Source organism: Marmota flaviventris, chromosome 2 (assembly GCF_047511675.1).
Source record: "Marmota flaviventris isolate mMarFla1 chromosome 2, mMarFla1.hap1, whole genome shotgun sequence".
NCBI lineage: Eukaryota > Metazoa > Chordata > Mammalia > Rodentia > Sciuridae > Marmota > Marmota flaviventris.
This window is the reverse complement of record NC_092499.1, coordinates 72,236,683-72,257,329: the sequence shown is the minus strand read 5'-3', so window position 1 is coordinate 72,257,329 and position 20,647 is coordinate 72,236,683. Positions and strand designations below refer to the sequence as shown.

The window sequence follows — 20,647 nt, the reverse complement described above, 5'->3', positions numbered from 1 at the left end:
TTTGACTGCTTTTAGAGGAATACTTTTTTAAAAATTATCTTTAGAAGTTTATTTGATTAAAAGTTATTTTTGTGATTTGTATTAGGAAATTGCATATGCCCCCATTAACTGGATGACCTATTATATCAAACACAACTAAACAATTCTGGTTCCTTTCTCCTTTTATCTTATACCCAGATGGAATTCTATCAAATAGATTTCTTTTAACTAAGATATAATTTTCCAATTTTAGGTATGAGTAGCATCAAACTGCAAAAATAATCAATTATTACCTGGAACGTATCACCACAGACCTGGACCATTGCAAATGACTCCAAATTCATTTATCTAATTCTAATTTCTCCCATCTCTGACTGTCTTATCAGTTTAATCTTCCTTAGCCATTCTTTTTCTCTTGCAGATCTGGCATTTAATATATAAGTTCCTTTTTGGGCCTCAGAAATCAATACACTTCATGATTCTCAATAAATCAGTCCTACCATATATAAACATAATTTCCTATTATCCTGTACTCTAATTGGTCTGTTCTTTAATTTCCTCCACACATAGTTAATTTGTAATTCCATTTTTCTTTTGCTCATAGTATTTTATTTACCCAGAAAGCTCTTTTCGTCATATTCACCAGTTCAGTTTAATTATATTGTCAATAAATGCTTAATGAAATCCTACCAAATATTAGCCATTAGAGTTCAACAATAAAAAAAATGCAAAGCTAAAAAGGCTTCAATTCAGGGCTGGAGAGTAGTTCAAAGGTAAAGTATGAACTTAGTTTGTGCAAGGCCCTGAGTTCAATGCCCAGTATCACAATCAAAAAAAGTCTACAAAAATGCATTCACTTTTCACATAAGAATTTTACAATCTACATACCTTCAAAGTCCCAATTAAAATTCTGCCTCTTGGGCTGGGGTTGTAGCTCAGTGGTAGAGCACTTGCCTAGCATTTGTGAGGCACTGGGTTCAATCCCTGGCACCACATACAAATAAACAAACAAAGTAAAGGTATTGTGTGCATCTACAACTAAAAGAAAAAAAATATATTTAAAATTCTACCTCTTCAGTGTATTCTTCCAGCTTTCCAGTTCACAATGACCTTTCTAATTCTTAAAGCAATTGGTTTCTTCTCTACCACAGATCAAGTTACAAACCATAGAATTTAATTATAACTTTATTGTAATGTGCTTTTGTTGTTTCCTGAGTTTTGTCTCAACCAAGTTCTAAGTTACCTGAATGTAGGACTATGTTTTCCAGACATTTTATATTCTCCCAAGTTGTCATATGCACTATAGATATTTTAAAGTACTTATTTTAGAGGCTGGTTTGTAGCTCAGAGGCAGAAAACTTGCCTAGCATGTGCAGGGCCCAGTACTGCAGAACAAAAACCAAAAATATTTATTTCCTGCCAATTATTGATGCATAATTTAACTACACTAGTGTGCTAGATATTACTCTGAAGTAAAAATAAACCATAGACTCACTGAGTCACTCAAGGCTAAAACCAGTTTTGAATTTCTTAATAAACAACAAATAAACCAATTTCAACTTTTTTTCTCCTTTCTCATATATTGTCAATTTCTTTATCATATCAAAACCACCAATTAATTCAATCATGGGGTTATAAAACAAATACCTAATATGAAAAGAAAAAGTTCAGCTTTAAAAAAAAATTTTATAGTTGTAGATGGACAGAATGCCTTTGTTTGCTTATTTTTATGTGTTGCTAAGGATCAAACCCAGTGCCTTTCAGGTTAGGTAGCTACTCTGCCACTGAGCTATAGCCCTAGCCCCAAATTTCAGCTTTTTAACTAGAATTTTAATATTCCAATCAGTTGAAGATTTGTGTTTTTTTTTTTTTTTCCTTAACATAGTCTAAAGTTTTTAAAATCCTATCATTAGTTAGGTTAGCCTTTTTTACAAGTCTTTGGGAAGGTTTAATTTAACACAATTGTGATGTTTTGGATATCTGATGAAACAGTATAGACCCTCACCCAAAATGTGGTTTGCATACTGAGACTGATGATGCCACACATCCCCACTCAAATAGGGTATGAAAAGATTTTCTACTCACATAACAAGATTTTATGGGGAGGGGAGGGCAGGCCTCCATACTGATCTGAAAATGGCCTAAGAAAAGAGACTGGCTCATGGGTTTTTATGGTGGTTAGGGGTGAAGCTGGGGTGAGAGTTCTTGTACACTTGTTACTGACACCAAAGGAGAGAGCCTCTAGATTTTCTTTATCAGTTTGACCAGATGTGGGAAAGCAGGGGAATCAGAAGAAATAAGGTTTAAAAATGTGTTAGCAGTTACACATCAAATATGGAGTTATACTCTTTATTACTTGACATTACAACCAATTTAAAAAGCACAAAATACAAGATATTGTACAATAATTACATAATTTCAGAAAATTTTAAACATCTCAATTTAAGTTATATATAATTAATTGAAAATACAAAATATAAGCATGAAATTGTTTTCTGTTGAAGACAGGGAACAAAGTTTTAAATGTTCTTCAAAAAAGGTTTAAACAAAAAGCAGGACCACCATTGATAACAATAATTCAATTTTCAGAAAATAGTCTTTCTCATACAATTTTCTTCCATTAAATAGAAAACATAACTGATAAAATTAGAAATTTACTATTTGTTGTATTTAAGAGAAAACAACACAGATTTCATTCACTGTCAATAATAAATTCTCTGAAATGATTATTAGAATACCATTCAAATTCTGGAACACTGACGCTTAAGTGAAACCCAGTAATTATAAAAAAAAAAAAAAAAAATGTTTAGTTGCTATAGTACACCTGAGCACTAATTCTAAACAATTGCCACTAAAAAGTCTTCTGATGACCTCAGGAATTCTTCTTATGAAAACAACTAAAATACCATTAAGAATGAAATTTGGACTCCAGGAAAAAACAGATTTATATTTATAATAAAGAGTAATGGAAGAAGTATCAAATTTTACTCAGATTAACAAAAGTTCTGCCTGGGTATGCCTTGCAAAATCAAAACCAAAATAAATGACTAGCTAATGTCATAAATAAAAATATTCAATATTTAAATTAGTATAATCAAATAATTTCACTATGGTAAACCATTTCATTTCATCACCAAAAAAGGAGTACCTTCAGATTTTAGTAGTAATGTAAATTTATGCCCTAGATGATTATAAAATATTAAAATAATTCAAAAATTAATAACTAGTTCAAAAAAAAGTAAATTGTGCCGTATTTTGTGAGGAAGATGAAAAACCTTTTAATGAAGAAGAAGGTATTGTTTGATCCTGTTCAAAAGAAAAGGGAAAACTAAAATCATCTTTTCCAGTACCAAATGTATGAGCTGAAGTGTCTGATGAAAAAGAAAATGTAAAGGTGTCTTCTCCTTCTGGTTTCCCAAATAAATTTCCTGAGGAAGACAAATATTACAAGATCATGCTATCCGTGTTATATAGAATGCATATAACCTAGAGGATTACAATACAATGTATACAATACATACAGTACCACTGAATTATTTACCTGTTTAACAGATATTTAAATGTATTCTTCTCACATGCGAGGCATTATTCTTGGCACTATGGAAGGATAAACAGACTCAAACATAAACCCAACTTGTAAGTAATATGAACTCAAGTAAATAAATAACTACTATATGTGGTAGAAGGTGTAGTAAAACACTTCAAATGAAGAAACTAGCACAGAGGCCCAGAAATAGGCATAGGAAGTATTAGGGTAACAGAAATCAGTTCAACTTGGCAAGATATTGAGAAATAATAATGATATATTAAGTAGGAATTAATGAAGATGAGCTTGGAAAGACAGCTGAATGTCTCACTAGAGAATCAGGACTTTATTTAGTAGGCAACAGGAAAACATTAAGCATTATCAAACGCAATATGATATTAAATAAATTGTTTTATAAGGATTCTTCAGGAGAGATGTGTAGAAAGGCTGGAACAGAAGCGTCTAGAAGTGGAGAAAACCAAAAGGAAAAAACTCTATTGTCCAGCAAAGAGATGGTGAAAACTGATCTTACCTATACCATCATAGCAATGGAAATGGAGAGAAAAAATGTTAGATCTGAGAGACACTGCATAAGTCAAACTTATCCAACCATTATTTATTGACCAACTACAATATACTCATAGCATTGTTAAAAGAAGTTGATAGAATAGTAAAAATAGTTTTATAGTTTTAAAAATAAGTTTAAAAATCAACTTTATGTATAGAATTATTTGGTGTTTGACTCTCTGAATTTCCACTAAAGAAAAATACTGTTTTCATTCATTATATTATTTAAGACTATAAATATTAAATTTGTCAACACCTTAAATTTAAAATCAATTATTATTAACTCTACAATAAATGAAAGACTTACCTAAAACAAGTCTTTTAAGGCACCTAATATTTTTTCCATAGAGAACTGATCAACTAGTACATTAAGCAAAAGAAATTACTTTGTACCACTTTGAAGTTTTCTTATATTTTTTAATATCTCAGTTATTTTACTCAAAAATAAGCCAACTAGCAATTAAAATGGCTGACTGGCTGGATGGACTGATTACCAGACAGTTGTGTTTTGCTTCTCTCCCTTTCTCATTTTATTTTACTGTCTTCAGCACACACCCATAAATCTTAAAAAGAAAATTTAGACATAGATCCAGAAAAAACTAAAATCTTGAATCACTCTTTGCATAAATAAATTTGATTTTATTTTTTAATTTCAGAAGATTATATGTGGGCTTCATGAAACTATGCTCACTGTAAATAAATATAGATTGCTATGCAAGGTAGGATTCTAGGTGCTGTGAGGAATTCAGAAGTGAATATAACAGGTCTTTGCCCTTAAAGAACCAAAAATCCAGAGATAATTAATGATAGAAGGTAGAATATTTAAAAGTATAAAAAAGGGGTTGGGGATATAGCTCAGTTGGTAGAGTGCTTGCTTCACATGTACAGGTCTTGGATTCAATCCCCAGCACTACAAAAAAAAAGAAGAAGAAACATTCACAAAAGTGAAAAAGAGGTCTTTCTGGAATGCAAGGTTGAGGGGAAAATAAAGGTTTTATGGAAGAGAACTTAGTCTTGAAAGATGGTTAGGGATGGAAGTTGGAGATTACAAGAAGAAAAAAAGCAAATAAGAAAATATGGCTTATCTGGCACTATGTTCTTTAGTCTAGCCAAAGCATGGGTAATTCTTACAAGAGAAAGGGCTTGACAGCTATGTTGGAGTTAGGTTAGAAAAGTAGGAAAATAATTTGAGTTGATGGAGAGCCACCAAAAGCATCTGATTAGTGCAATTACAAAATCAACATTAGGCATGAGGAAGATTATTTAAACTGTGATTTATAGGTAAGCTAAGAAGATGAAAAGACCAGTTAAGATATGACTGCAGTAGCACTATGAATAGTTATTAGAGTTTAAAATATAACAGTTTTGATTAATATAGAAAAAGGAAATAAATACTTCAGAGGAAGAACTGATAAAACTTGATTAGCTGAATTTAGTCACAGTCACAAGGAGAAGTTAAAATTATTACTGAATTTTGGCCACCACAATAATGGAGATAACATTAGGGACATTAAAAGAACAAATTTGATTTCAGATATGGTGAGTTTTTAATGTTAAAATATATCTTAGATATAAAAAGATTTCCATTACAACTTCATTCTTACAGTTATTGTTGTCAAGATCTTAGCATCATCCTTGTTTCCTTCTCATCCTTAAAGGTGATAGGCAAATTCTTCCAGATCTATCTTCAGAAAAATTGATAACCAAAATCCCATTCCTTCTTACCAATTCTACTGTCATTATCTTAGCCATCACCAATTCTTACTTGTATTATTTTAATAGCTTCCTAATCTGTTTTCACTCGTTTCCATTATTTGTTCTCCATATAGCAGAGTAATCTTTTAAAAGCCGGTTAGATAATTTCAGTCCTTTGCTCAAAACCCTCCAATGTTTCCCATCTCACTTTCGAAAGATCTGAACAGTCTATAGGTCCCACGATTTGCTCCCTCTCCAACGTCCCTGATTTAATCTTCCTACATGATTCCTCCTTCCTTATTTCATTCCAGTTATACCAATTTACCTGCTGTTCATTGAACATACTGAGTATGTGCCTATCTCAACTTTTCATCCTTCACTTGGAATGCTTTTCCCAGTAGCTTGTACTGCACCTCCTTCATGTCTCTCCTCAAATGTCACCTCTTAATTATTGCCTTCTCTGACTCCCTCATAACACAGCAACTGCCTTCTCAATCCAAGTTCTTCTTATTCCCCTTATTCTGCTTTACCTTTATTTATATTATTAATTACAACCAGTAAGTACAGAGTTAACCTCAAGCCTAGACTGATTCAGACCCACTTGGAAGAATAATCTTGGAGTCTGATTTCTCACAGCACTGTCTCCTTAGAAAATATAGAATTAAGGTAGATATGGAATGCTGAGTCTACAGCATTACTTGTCTACAGTTCTGTGTAAAACTATACCTGAATTAGAAGAGTTGTATAGGCCTTGGGCCCCATGACTAGATTTCTTTAAGAGCCTGCCGAAAACTGAGGCTGCAGCTTTTGTGTGTCAAGGCAACCTACATGCAATATAACTCATCCACAGCTGCCTGAAATCTTTCACATGGATGAGGTGGCAGAAGTAAGATTATTATTTGGGCATCTGATGAGCCTCTCAATGAGACAAAGATGTTGTACCTCTGTTATTTCGTATTCCTTCTCTTATTAAGCCATTCACATTTCAATAAATTCTTACAGTATTGTCAAACCTTGGCATTATCCTTGTTAGCTATAGAGTAAATTAAATACCGAATTAAAAATTGCAACATATGATCAGTTGCCAATTCAAACCCATAAAAATTGCTGTTTAATGTACCACTTGATATATTATATATTGACTTGTCTATCTTCAGTCTCTCCCACTAGAACACAAACCCTATGAGAATTTTGCAAAATTGTCCACTGTTCTATCATCAAAACCAAAGTAGTAACTGATAAAACAATATAATATATACACACACTTATTTATATTTTGAACAGATTAACCAATAAAAGAAAGAAAATGCAATAAAAAGTAAGCACAGAGAGATAGGAAGAAATCCAAAGAGTCCAGAAAGAAGATGTGAACAGTCAACTATATCATGCTGCAAAGGGACTGAATATGATAAACAATGCAAAATATTCATAATGTTTGAAAATTGAGAAGTTATTAGTAATCTTGGAGAAAGCAAGTGTTGTCAATGCAGTGAAAAAATCAAGCTAAGTTGCTAAAAATAAAAGCAGTGAATAGTATAGAAGTCAAGAGTAATTTTTAAAGAATAAACTGAATGCCTAGAAAAATCAATTAGAAACAAACTAAAATACCAAGGGGGAAAGTTAGCATGTTTTTATAAGTAGTAAATCACTTACCAATTCCTTGTTGTGATAAGGGAGGATTTAGATTTCCTTCAGAATGATGTTCATTAAGCTGGAAAATAATTTCCATGAAATATTACTTGTCAAACCAGTAGAAAAACATACATAGTATTTGCATTTGAATCCAAAGCCTCTTCTAATATGCAGCATTAGAGTAAGCATACAGCAATATTCTATACAGCATACTACTGTACTTTTTTTTAAAAGAAAAAGTTGTATTTTTAGGCTGGGGATGTAGCTCAGTGGTACAGTGCTTGCCTAGAATGTGTTAGGCCCTGGGTTCAATCTCCAAAACTAAAGAGAAGTGTCTTCAAAAGCTGTCATTTACTTATTAAAATAAGGCCTACTAATTTTACTATACCAATAGATAAAGAATTAATAGGCAATATGTATTGCACTAAGGATAATTCCTACTTCAGGATCTTACTTTAACATAAAATTCTAATAAAACTTTTGCTTGATTCTAAAGGCCTTTAACAAATCAGGGCCTTAGTACTGCTTTTCTGACTTATATATAAAAGTAAAAGGATGCTGACAGTTTCATGTCCATTCAGATAAAATTTTGCTGCCAAAAAAAAAGTCTATTTTCTCAGTAAGATGGGCTTTTAAAAATGTTTTCATGATGGCTTAGTTTTTTGTCCTTTTTTTATCTTAATATTACCATATGACCATGTTGCTATTCTTCTGAAACATCTTTGTGGCAGTATAATATTCCTCCATATAGACATACCATACTATTTCAATTATTCATTTATTTTGAACATTTAGGTTGTTTTGATTTTTCTAATTATAAACATCACACTTAAAACATTTAAGCACAGAATCATATTTCTTTAACAATTAATAAGAAAAACTGTTTTACCACAAATTATGTAATTTAATTTTCTTTTTCAGGAGACTATTCACCAAATGGATTTTCCCATTTCTATACTGAGGTAGTAATTTAAGTTCTTTTTTTAATTTTTTAAAATTTTTTTAATATTTATTTTTTAGGTGTAGTTGGACACAATGCCTTTATTTACTTGTTTTTATGTGGTGCTGAGATCGAACCCAGAGCCGCACACGTGCTAGGCGAGTGCTCTACCGATGAGCTACAACTCCAGCCCAGTAATTTAAGTCTTAATATAATAAAGATGTTAATTATCTTTATACTTTTATCATATTGCCTGTCCAATTTTTTCACTTGGAAGTCTGAATGCAATTAACTTAATTGCTTTTTCTTTTGGTTCTTCTTCCACTGCTTTTATGCTTTGAGCATCCATCCTTCTGAGGTCTAGTAAATATTAACTTATATTTCCTCTAAAGTATTTTATGGTTAATATTTTTTCATTTATTTTAATTCATCTGTAAATTTACCGGTGTACAGTGTAAGCTGAGTGTCTAATTTATCCCTGTGTGGTCCCATCTTTATCATATTCTAAATTCTTTTGTATCATGACTATTTAACCCCTACCAAATACCATTCTTTCAATCCTTATATCACACCATTTTGATTACTCTAAGTTTATATAGGATGTTTTAATGTGTAAAAAGTGAAGTTCCCTTCACCAATCTATTTCATAATATATAGGATTTGTAATGATATTCTTTCATGTTTAATAACTATCTTTCCTTCTCTGTCAATCTAGATGGGAATGTATCAATTCTGTCAATTATTTTAAAGGACAATCTTTGGTTTTGTTTATTCTTATTTATTTATTTGTTCTATTTCAGTTATGTCGTCTTTTTTATTTCTTCATTCTACTTACTTTGGATTTGCTTCAATACTCTTTTTCTAGTTTCTCAATATAGGTCATTAAATCTTTCCTCTTTTCTATTAATGTAACTATTTAAGTTATTAACTAACTAAATTATTTAAAGTTATAATTTTGCTCTGGCTTTGGCAGCATCCCACAACTTTTGATAAGCTGAATTTTCATGATAATTCAGCTCAAAATGTTTTCTGACTTCTCTCATGATTCATTCTTTGATTCATGACCTACATATTTACGATTTTTCTAGATATCTTATTGTTACTGAGTTCTAATTTAACACACTCTAATTCCAATGCTTTTAAATTCCTTTACTCTTATTATGACCCATAATATAGTTGATTTTGGTGAATGTACTATTAGCACTTGAGAAGAACATGTATGAGGCAGTTGTGGGATACAGTGTTTAATAATGGTATAGGGGATTGATGCTGTATACAGATATTACAGAAGATCTGATTGTGTTGTGTGATTCTATCAATTGCTGATAAAAGGGTATTAAGAACTTCCAACTATGCTTGAGTATTTGACAACTTTGATTTTATGTATATTGGAGCTGTTATTAGGCATAGTTACACATTTGTGATTGTTGTATCTTCCTTATAAAGTGGACTTTTTACCATTCTGAACTATTTCTATCTTCAGTAATACTCTGAATCTCAAGACTACCAAAAATGGTATCAATATAGCCATCATGACCATTTTTTTTAGGGAGGGGAGTACCACGGATTGAACTCAGGGGCATTTGACCACTGAGCCACATTCCCAACCCTATTTTATATTTTATTTAGAGACAGTGTCTCACTTAGTTGCTTAGCACCTCACTGTTGCTAAGGCTGGCTTTGAACTTAAGATTCTCCTGCCTCAGCCTCCCGAGCCAGTAGGATTACAGGTGTGCGCCATTGTATCTGGCAGCCCTTTTTATTTTTTATTTTTAAAACAGAATCTCACTGAATTCTCAAGTCTGGCCTTGAACTTTCTATTTTCTTGCCTCAGCCTCCCAAATAGCTGGGATTAAAGGAGTGCACCACCACATTCAATTTATATTTCTTTTTTTATGTATTCTTATAGTTTCTAACTTTTAATGGAGTATTTAAGCCATTCATATTAAAAAAATCACTTAAAAGTTCATGATTAGGTCTAACATATTGCTATTTATGTTTGTTCCCTTGTTTTTTGTCACTCCATTCCTTCTTTTTTGCCTTCTTTTGGATGAAACTTTTTCTTAGAATTCTATTTTAATCTATCACCAATCTTATTTTTGAAAATGTTCTTGCTTATTCTTGAATACACCTCTCCCAGGAGACATAGTAATTATTTGGTCAATCTCCTTCCCCAGCTCAAAAACAAAACATAACAAAAACTAAAGACATCTTGCCAGGACTTTAATTAGATCCATAATGGATTACATTTATAAATTACTTTGAGAGGGAATTTATCTTTATAATATTTTCTTTCTAAACAAGTACATCATGTTATATATTCAATAATTTTCAGTAGTTTTCTGTTTTCAAAATGTACATGTCCCCTGATGAGGTTATTTATATACACTTATTTTAATATTCATAGTATTACTGTAAATAAGAATTTAGTAACTCTAATCTATTTTTCTAGTGCACTTTTCTAGGGATTACTAATTTTTTGTTGTTGTTTTTTGGGGTGCTGGGGATTGAACCCATGACCTTGTGCATGTGAGGCAACACTCTACCAACTGAGCTATATCCTCAGCCCCACTAGTTTTTGAAATAAGTATTTAAGTAAAATTGAGATGAAAGTTAAAAGAAACAAAATATGAAATGTATACTACTATATCATCAACAAATTTATAATTTCAGCAACTTAATATAGTGCAAGGAACACAGTAATAAAAATTCTAATAAATATAAAAAATGGCTAAATGTGACTAATTTAAATAAGTAATAATACTTACATTACATTGATATTTATATGGTATTATTAAGTGATTGAAACTTTTCTAAATGTTTTATGTGCATAAACTCACCTAAATATTTACAAACCTTATGGTAATAATTATTTTCATTTTACAGATAAGGAAACTGAGAGTTACCGAAAATCTTACATATAGTATATACCCAAGTAATCAGGCTTCAGTGTCTAGTTTTAACCACAAATTTATATTGTCTCTACTTTTCAAATAAAGCATGTCTTAATTTGGGGGCTTAATTACTAAATACAGAAATAAGCACTTCCACTGAACAGTAGCAATGTTGATGCAGGAAATTCCTTAGGTCTTTTAAAATGAACCAATGATAATGTTGCCATGTACACACACATAGTTGAAAAGACAAAACATGAAGCCATGTAAAGTTTGTTTTCAGAATATGTAGTTTTTTTAGTAGGCACATTAATTAAAAAGACAAATTCATTTCAAATTGCCCTTAACTGAAATTTAAATCATCCCTATCTTGAAATTTAAAAAAATAAATACAGTGAATTTGGGGCATCTAAAGTTAAGAGCAAAAAGATAATAGGGAACTTTGCTATACTACAGCTACCCAGAATTTTTTTTAAATTGCCTTTACTGGTACTCTGTCCCAGGATAGTTTGGTACTAAGGAAATAAAATTACTCCAAAGTTTCAGTGTACAATTTTTAGAAATCAAACTTTAGTTTCTCATTTTACCTGATCTGATGAAATTTCTGAATCAAATACAGAAGAATCAAATAAATTCAATCTAGGTGATCTAGAAGTATAACTTGTAAGAAATGAAAATCCAGAGGACTCTTTTTGTGTTTGACCTTCAGGTACTGCATTTCTGTTACAAAGAGATTTTTAAAAAATCATCAAAATGTTAAAAATCTATCACCAAACACTGAAGATTGAGCACAAGCAATGTCATGGGGGTAAAAATTAGCATAGAAGGGAAGGTAGGAAGTAGTTATTGAAGCAACCTATAAAGAAAAGATGGTTTGGGAGGAGACTAATATGGAAAATCAACTTTGGGATAATTATTATGAATATCTACTCAGAATATACTGTCAGGCACTCTTCTAGGTACTTCCATAAGCATAACTTATTCCTCATAATAACTCTATAATACAGATATTATTTCAGTCACTTTAATTTTACAGTAAAGGATTTTTAAGCGTAGAAAATATAAATGATTTGCTCAAAAAAAATACAGTAGAGAACTGAATTCAGCACTTCAGATTCAAAGTCCAAGCTCTTAACCCCAACATGGTCTTCAAGATCTTGAAAGTCAGTAACAAGCTGTGTCTATTTTGTTTTTAAATATATATATTTTTTAGTTTTTGATAGACCTTTACTTTATTTATTTATCTGCAGTGCTGAGAATTGAACCCAGTGCCTCACACATACCAGGCAAGTGCATTACTGCTGAGCCCCAGCCCCAGCCCCAGCCCTAACAAGCTATGTCTGGATTAAAAGGCAGCCATTACTAAGTGTCATATCAGGGAGTTAAACAGTAAAATGATCGGGAAAAAATAGACAATACAATGTGTAACACATTGGTTAGGAGAATGGATTCTAAAACCAGAACTACCTGGGTTTAAAATCTCAACTCTAACATTGATTACTTGTATTACCTATAATTATGTTTTCTCATTTATAAAATAATGATAATAATGTACCTAAAATGTATAAGATTGTTGTGAATATTAAATAATCAATATTAAATGGTCTAAAGTGCTTATAACAGTGGCTCACAGATAGTGCTACATAAGTGTTTTTAAAATATAATAGGGGCCAGGGGAATAGCTCAACAGAAGATTAAGTACTTAGTATTCACAAGGCCTTGGAGACAATTCCAAATACCAAAAAAGAAAAAACACGTGTGTGTGTGTGTGTGTGTATGAAGTGTAACAATACTTCCATAAACTATCTCTATGACCATGAATGAGTCATTTAACTTTACAGATCATAATTTTCTCATCCATGGAGAGAAGTTTTAGCATATAATCTGATATTCCTTAATAATTCTAAGATTTGAAGTTGAGTTTCACTTTAAACATGCTGTGCTTGAGTCAACAGCATAGTATTCATATATAAAACTTATTCTAACAATTTAAAATACAGAAGTAGGATATAGGTGAGATATCCCTGATAAAGTGAAATCTATCTAACATATTTTGGAAAAACCTCAGGGATCAGTATTAAGGAAGAGACTGAACTAAAGAAAATGTTTAAAGGTAGCACTATTTTCTTGAATGCAAACCATATATCTATAGTTTTCAAAGATAAATATTCATGTTAGAGATATTTATGCCTAACTAGCTTACTAAGCAGAATGGCAATTCTTGCTTCAGACACTATAACATGTGGGAAAATGACTGCTGGAACATTATTCAATGATAAGCCCACAATCTTCCAAATATGGCAGTAGCTCTTTAACATTTTAAATTTCTCCACAAAATTTAACCCTTTGGAAAATTTTAAATCTATATAGTATTGCGCTGGGTAAGTACTCAGGATCTACATCATCTTCAGATAAACGCTGCAGGAAAAATGGGGAGGAAGACCTGTGAAACAAGAACAGCAGAACATTAATAATTCAAACAGGATGATAGGTACTTGGAAGTTCATTATGCTAGTTTTTACTTTGCATGTCTGAAATACTCTATACTAAAAAAAACTTTTTAAAGTTACAGGTATAAGTCATTTTACTATTCCTATCAATTTTATATGACTCAATGCATAATTTACTTATAATTATCAATTAAAGTCCTACATTTCAAATGAGGGAGCTTTAGGAAACTGCATTTTCTCCAAAGATTCATGTGTCTTCATAGCTTCAGGAGTTTTTAAAAATATAGGAATTTCAGGAGTTGGTGGAAAATTCTCAGGCCTTTCTTCTACTTCATCACTATTATCTTCTATTGACATTCCAAAATGTTCTGTATGTATAGACTGCAAATTCAAAGTAATAGAAAACTAAAAATGAATGTTGTTGCAGTAACAGAATGACATATATAAAAATGCACAAGACAGAAAATACCATACTAATCAATAGTCATTTCACAGATAAGTAAAATAAGAATAACTGGAAAAGTGATATTAAAATACACATTCAAACAATAATTATTTTAATTATTAATTTTTTCTTTTCTTTACAGCTCCATCTTACTCATCCCTACTTGAGAAAAGTATAACAACCAGAAAATACTGAACTTGATAAAGAATAATGTTTAGGACTGTAGTATAGATGAAGAACTGTATATACTAACTCCTTGAAAGGAAAGAGTAATTTGGGTCTGACAAAAAAATTTAAATGTACTTATTATTTGTATTTCCTTACAGAATACTACTACTATATTGTTTCTCTTATTTAAACCCTTAGTATCTAGGGTAAAGTTTAAAATATATTGTCTACATCTATCATAATTAAAGCTTCCCACTATTCAAAAATACTTTTAAGACATTTTTATGGCAATTACTGGTCTTGGACTGCCACAACAAATCATTTAATCTTACCAAATTGTAGTCTCAATATATATCAGCACTTAGTTTTTTTAAATTTTAATTTATCAGCCCTTATTAATGAAAAATTTTTGCATATTTATATATAAACTTTTTGTGGCTTTTGGTTTTTGTCTTGTTCTATTTTCTTAGTGGTGCTGGGAATGTAACCCAGTGCATGCTAAGCAAGCACTCTACCACTGAGCTATACCCCCAGTTCTTTTGGCTTTTTTTGTTTGTTTGTTTTGTTTTGGTTTAATTAGTTATAAATGACAGGAGAATGCATTTATGCACTTTGATATATTATATATAGATGGGACATAATTTCTCATTTTTCTGAGTGTATATGTTGTAGAATCATATTGGTCATGCATACATATATCTGTTTCATTCTACTATGTTTCCTATCCCCACATCCCCTCCCCTCTCCTCCCTTTACTTCCCTAAGGTAATACTATTCTTCTCTCATGTTTTTGGCCTTGTTTTTGAATCTGAAAAATAGAGTCTGTAACTTCCTAGAAACCTGATTACCAACTAATAAAATCTCACATAAACAATCTTTATTGCACTAAATCCAAAATTAAAATGGACACAAAATTTTAAAATTAGAATGGTCAAATCAAACATTTGACTTACTTGTGAAGTGCATTTTGATTCTCTTAATTGTCTTACTGTCCCTTTTTCTCCACACTCAGCATCTGTTACATGAGAACAAACTGTTTTTCTTTTTGCAATTTTATTATAAAATAAAACACATTAGTTTAACCATATGAAATTGCCAATATTTAACTGTTAGTCTACCAAAATGGCAATTTCATGTTTCAATCCAACATATACAAATAAGAGAATAAAATATAATATAAACAGTTTAACAACAAAATTATAAAGAGAACACTCATGTAACCACATCAAGTAAAGAAATAAAACATCACAAGCACTCCAAAAGGTCCTATATTCTCCATGTCCTTCTCTCAGAGGTAATCCCTATCCAGACTTTTGTGATAATTTTTTCCTAATTTGTTATATATGGTTTTATCATCTAAATAATATATCTTATTTTCCTGTTTTAAAATGTTATATCATGAAATTAAATATGTCCTATCTCTTGCTTTTGTTTACTTTTTTTGTTTGAGTAATATATGCTTGTGAGATTCATCCATTCTGTAGTACATGACATAGTTTTCTTACTGATATAAAGTATTCCATTGCACAAACAGGACATTATGTATCTATACATTCTACTGCAAATGGGTATTTAGGATGTTTCCACATTAAAACTATTACAAATAATAACATTCTTTACTGATACTATTGTATTATATACTTGTATTTCTTTAAGTATACATCCAGAGGTGGAATTATGAGGAATAGAGTATGTGCATTTCTCAAGACCAGATGCCAACCTTTTCTAATGTAGTTGTACTAATTTCCACTGTTGCTGGGAGCCATTAGCCAAGTGGGTATGACAATTTCCTTGCCAGCATACCCCATGTTGCAGTGACATTGAATGTAGGTGACCTTGCTCAAGGACCAAGGCGGATTAGGGCGTTCCCGGTTTAGGTTCCAGGTTTAAGGTTTAAGATTATTCCTGCTGGGAATAGGGCGTATCCTGCTGCCTGAGTTCCCCTTGAGTTCTCACGGGATTCAGACAGTATATTTTTTGGAGATAGAAGCCCAGTGGAGGTGGATTTGGGCAGAGAACGTGGATTTCCCCAGAACGTGATTGTAGACGGCTGGTGTGAGTTCGGGAATAAAGAGTTGCTGTTTGAATCTACAAGCTGTGTGGTGGCTCGTGATTGTGTGCCCAGCCAGACTGGGGCATTTGTGCCCAGCCAGACTGTGGCACACTGTGACAACTAGCCACCTTGGAAATCTATTCAATCTCATCAGATAAATTAGCTCTAATTTATTAAAGATAATTCCTACCAATAGTTTGAAAGTTCCTATTGTCCTGTATTCTCATCAAAACTTAATATTGTGAGACATTTGGAATTTTGCTAATTCGGTAAACATGTAATGATAACTCAATGTGGGTTTTTTTTTTCCAGTTCCATGATTTGCTGAGTATCTTTTCGTGTTTATCTGCCACAAACGTTTCTTTCTCTTTTAAAAATACCTAGTCATACAGCCACATAAATGTTTATAGCAGCACAATTCACAATAGCTAGAATGTGGAACCAACCTAGATGCCCTTCAATAGATGAATGGATTAAAAAATGTGGCATTTATACACAATGGAATATTACTCAGCACTAAAAAATAACAAGATCATGGCATTTGCAGGCAAATGGATGGCATTAGAGCAGATTATGCTAAGTGAAGTCAGTCAATCCCAAAAAAACAAATGCCAAATGTCTTCTCTGATATAAGGGGGGTGACTCAAATGGGATAGGGAAGAAGAGCATGAGAAGAAGACTACCACTAAATACAGAAGAGAGGTGGGAGGGAAAAAGAGGGAGAAGGGGAGTTGCACGGAAGATGGAAGGAGAACCTCATTGTTATACAGAATACATATATGATGTTGTAATGAGAAAAAGAAAAAAAAGTGTGTCACATTAGATTGGATAGAGAGAAAGGATGGGAGAGGAGGGGAGGAGTAAGGAGGATAGGAAGGGCAGCAGAATAGAACTGACAATATGATTGATGTACGTACATTCCATGTATGTATTATATGTCAAAATTCATTCTGCTGTCATGTATGACTAAAAAAATAAAGAAATAAAGAATTTAAAGCATAAAAAATGATCAGGGGGCAGAAGGTGATGAGAAAATAAAATAAAATACCTAGTCATATTTTGCATATATTTCTAATTGGGTTGTCTTTTTCTTCTTTTATAAAAGTTCTGTATATACTTTCAAATTACTCTTTTGAGAGCTTTCTGTATTGCAAATATATCCTCTGGCTTGATGATGCACCTTATACTCTTTTAGGGTATCTTTTGATAAACAAAAATCTTAATTTTAATGTGGCCAAATTCATCAATTTTTCTTTTATGACTGGGCTTTTTAATTCCTGTTTAAGAGATCTTTCCCTATATTGAAGTCATGACAATATTATTCTATCTGATCTTCTGAAAGCTTTCTTGTTTTTGTCTCCTGCATTTAAATAAAAATTACTATTTTCATTACATATTAATTTCTTCAAATTTTGGGTCTAAAGATTATTGAAATAAATATTTTTATTTCAAAATAATTATATGACTTCTTGTGTATGAAGCCTCACCATATATACTCTACAACAGGTAGAGTTATGCCAGCTATATGCAGTTCCCTGCATTGTTTGATTAATTATTTGTCCTTGTTTAACACTGTTGGCTTGGTATATAGAGAGAATTATAAATAGCTAGAACAGATCACCCGTACAGGTAAGATAAGTTTTTATCTTAGAAGAAAGCAAGGAGACTATTCATTTATGTACAATAAACATATTGTGTTGGATCTCCTAGTAAGAGTAAGAGAAAAAGACTCTAAGTATATAATCGTTCTGAAATTCATACATTAACAGAATTTTCCTGGGATCAGAAAAAGCCATCTTTAAAACTTCAAAATAAAAGTCAATAATCCAAGAAGAAGAGAAAAAGACTTCCACATGGCATAATAAATTAAATAATTATTGTGAATTATTAGATTACCAAAATATGTATGCATGTATGCACTTAATATACAATATATACTCACGTTTATATTTATATATTCATGTATACATGTATATACATAACTATACAAACATGCATATTGAAATGTATATGGAGAGAAAGAAAAATAAATTAGTATTTTCAAAGATATGAAGTTTCAATAGCTAGCTCATTTGAGAATAATAAATTCGTGCATATATACTGTGATCTTTCTGTGACTTTATTCAAAGAAAATTGTCCAAGATAATAATATATCAATGCAAAAATATAATAACATTATTTCTAATAGTAAAAAACAGGAAATCAAAAAGAATTCAATGTGAAAGAATGGCTAAATAATGGCATATCCACACAATGGGACATTATACATTCATTACTAATAAAAACTAATTAATGACATGTAGAAATAACCTCAATAATTTATCATGAAGGAAAAAAGGATGCAAAATTATATACATAGTATAATTAAAATTTGGAGGGTAAAAGAACAAAACAAACATACACATAGAAAAAAAAGACTAAAAGAATATACACTGGTATGTATCATGTCCATTATTTCTGGTGGTAGTATTTTTTCATTTATATTTTTTTGTATTTCAAATTTTCTACAATAAAATACATTTATTTAATATTTAGAGGGAATACGTTTTAAAACCAGGCATGCATGGTCAATTATACAGAGATGTAAACAATCCAAATAATTCTAGTATAAAAAGCTGATGTAATTTATTACCCTTATTTATTAGGAAAAATATGAATAGCAAATACCTGTTTGTCTTTTTTCAAACCACTGATTGTTGTTTGATCGTTTCTGAGGAGTTAACAATCTAAAATGCAATGCATATAGTTTTTATATTATTTTGAATTGATATTCACAAATTTCAGAAATTAAAGTTTTTTTATTGGGGACAGGTAGGGGGGGGGATTGAAACCAGGACCTAGCAGCATGCCATGTAAGTCCTCTACCACTGAACTACATTCTCACCTCTTAAGAATTTTCTTATTTTAAAAAATTACCTGAACTGCATAAAATTTTGTGAACTTTTAATAGCAGTAACATGTGAACATTTTGAATTGTTATTCACACCAGAATCATTAAATACCTGAAAGAAAAAAAAAAGCATTAGAACTGACTACATACGATGTGGGGAGAAACGTACACTCATACATTGCTGGTGGGACTACAAATTGGTACAGCCAATATGGAAAGCAGTATAAAGATTCCTTGGAAATCTGGGAATGGAACCACCATTTGACCCAGCTATCCCTCTCCTCAGTCTATATCTAAAGGACTTAAAAACAGCATACTACAGGGACACAGCCACATCAATGTTTATAGCAGCACAATTCACAATACCTAAACTTTGGAGCCAACCTAGATGCCCCTTCAGTGGATGAATGGATTAAAAAAATGTGGCATATGTACACAATGGAATTTTACTCACCATTAAAAGAGAATAAAATCATGGCATCTGTAGGTAAATGGATGGTGTTGGGGAAGATAATGCTAAGTTAAGTTAGCCAATCCCTAAAAACCAAATGCTGAATATTTTCTCTGATATAAGGAGGCTGACTCATAGTTGGGTAGGGAGGGGGAGCATGGGAGGATTAGATGAATTCTAGATAGGGAAGAAGGGTGGGAGGGAAAAGGAGGGGGCAGGGGATTAGCAAGGACGATGGAATGTGATGGACATCATTATCCGAAGTACATGTATGAAGACTCGAATTGGGTGTCAACATACTTTATATATACAAACAGAGATACGAAAAATTGTGGTATATTGTGGGAGACCAACCTTACATGTGACTGAGTCACACTCCCTGACTGGGTTCTGAGGCGCTCAGTCACAGAAATGTGGCAGAGCTTTCCCCACCCTTCTTGGGTTCGAGGGACAGTGTCTTGTGCATGGGTGTGTCTTATTACAGCCCCATGGGTGAAGCTATGCTCACCTGTTCCTTTGTAATATAACCCCTTGCCCTGTTTAGGATAGAATCTTCCATGGAAGTGTCTTGTGTGTCCCCTTCTCTTACTGTGTCCTTGGGTGTGACCTACCCAGGTGTCAGTCAACCTGCTGACAGTGGACATCATGAAGATAGACTCAGCCCCCTAAAACCTGACCCTTTGCCTCATTTGAATAGCTTCTCCTCAATAAAAGGGGTCAGCATGTGCTCTCGCTCTCTCTCTTCCTGCAGACCCTTAAGGTCAGAGAAGCCGTCACAGCAACCCCAAAGAAAAAGGTATTTGTGTCTCTTGTGTGGTTATTTTGCGCAGCCCAGTCTGCCCAGTTTAACTGGAGTAAACCCTGAGCATTTTAGTCTCGAGAACAGAAACCCAGCAATATATATGTGTAATAAGAATTGTAATGCAGAAAAAAACAAAAAACAAAGTACATGTAAAA

The 20,647-nt window shown here is 32.0% G+C and overlaps 1 protein-coding gene across 1 annotated transcript in view; it reads right to left on the bottom strand.

The window, feature by feature from the left end:
* Window positions 1-3,207: 3,207 nt before the first annotated feature.
* Window positions 3,208-20,647, bottom strand: part of C2H14orf39 (chromosome 2 C14orf39 homolog) — a 34,784-nt gene continuing 17,344 nt past the window's right edge. Inside the window, exons 11-18 of the mRNA XM_027929397.2 lie at window positions 19,266-19,351; window positions 19,017-19,075; window positions 15,250-15,311; window positions 13,886-14,064; window positions 12,729-12,733; window positions 11,821-11,960; window positions 7,421-7,478; window positions 3,208-3,407 (exon numbers count right to left, since the gene is read on the bottom strand). Of these exons, the coding sequence (XP_027785198.1) occupies window positions 3,208-3,407; window positions 7,421-7,478; window positions 11,821-11,960; window positions 12,729-12,733; window positions 13,886-14,064; window positions 15,250-15,311; window positions 19,017-19,075; window positions 19,266-19,351 (789 nt within the window). The remainder of the gene's footprint in view (window positions 3,408-7,420; window positions 7,479-11,820; window positions 11,961-12,728; window positions 12,734-13,885; window positions 14,065-15,249; window positions 15,312-19,016; window positions 19,076-19,265; window positions 19,352-20,647) is intronic.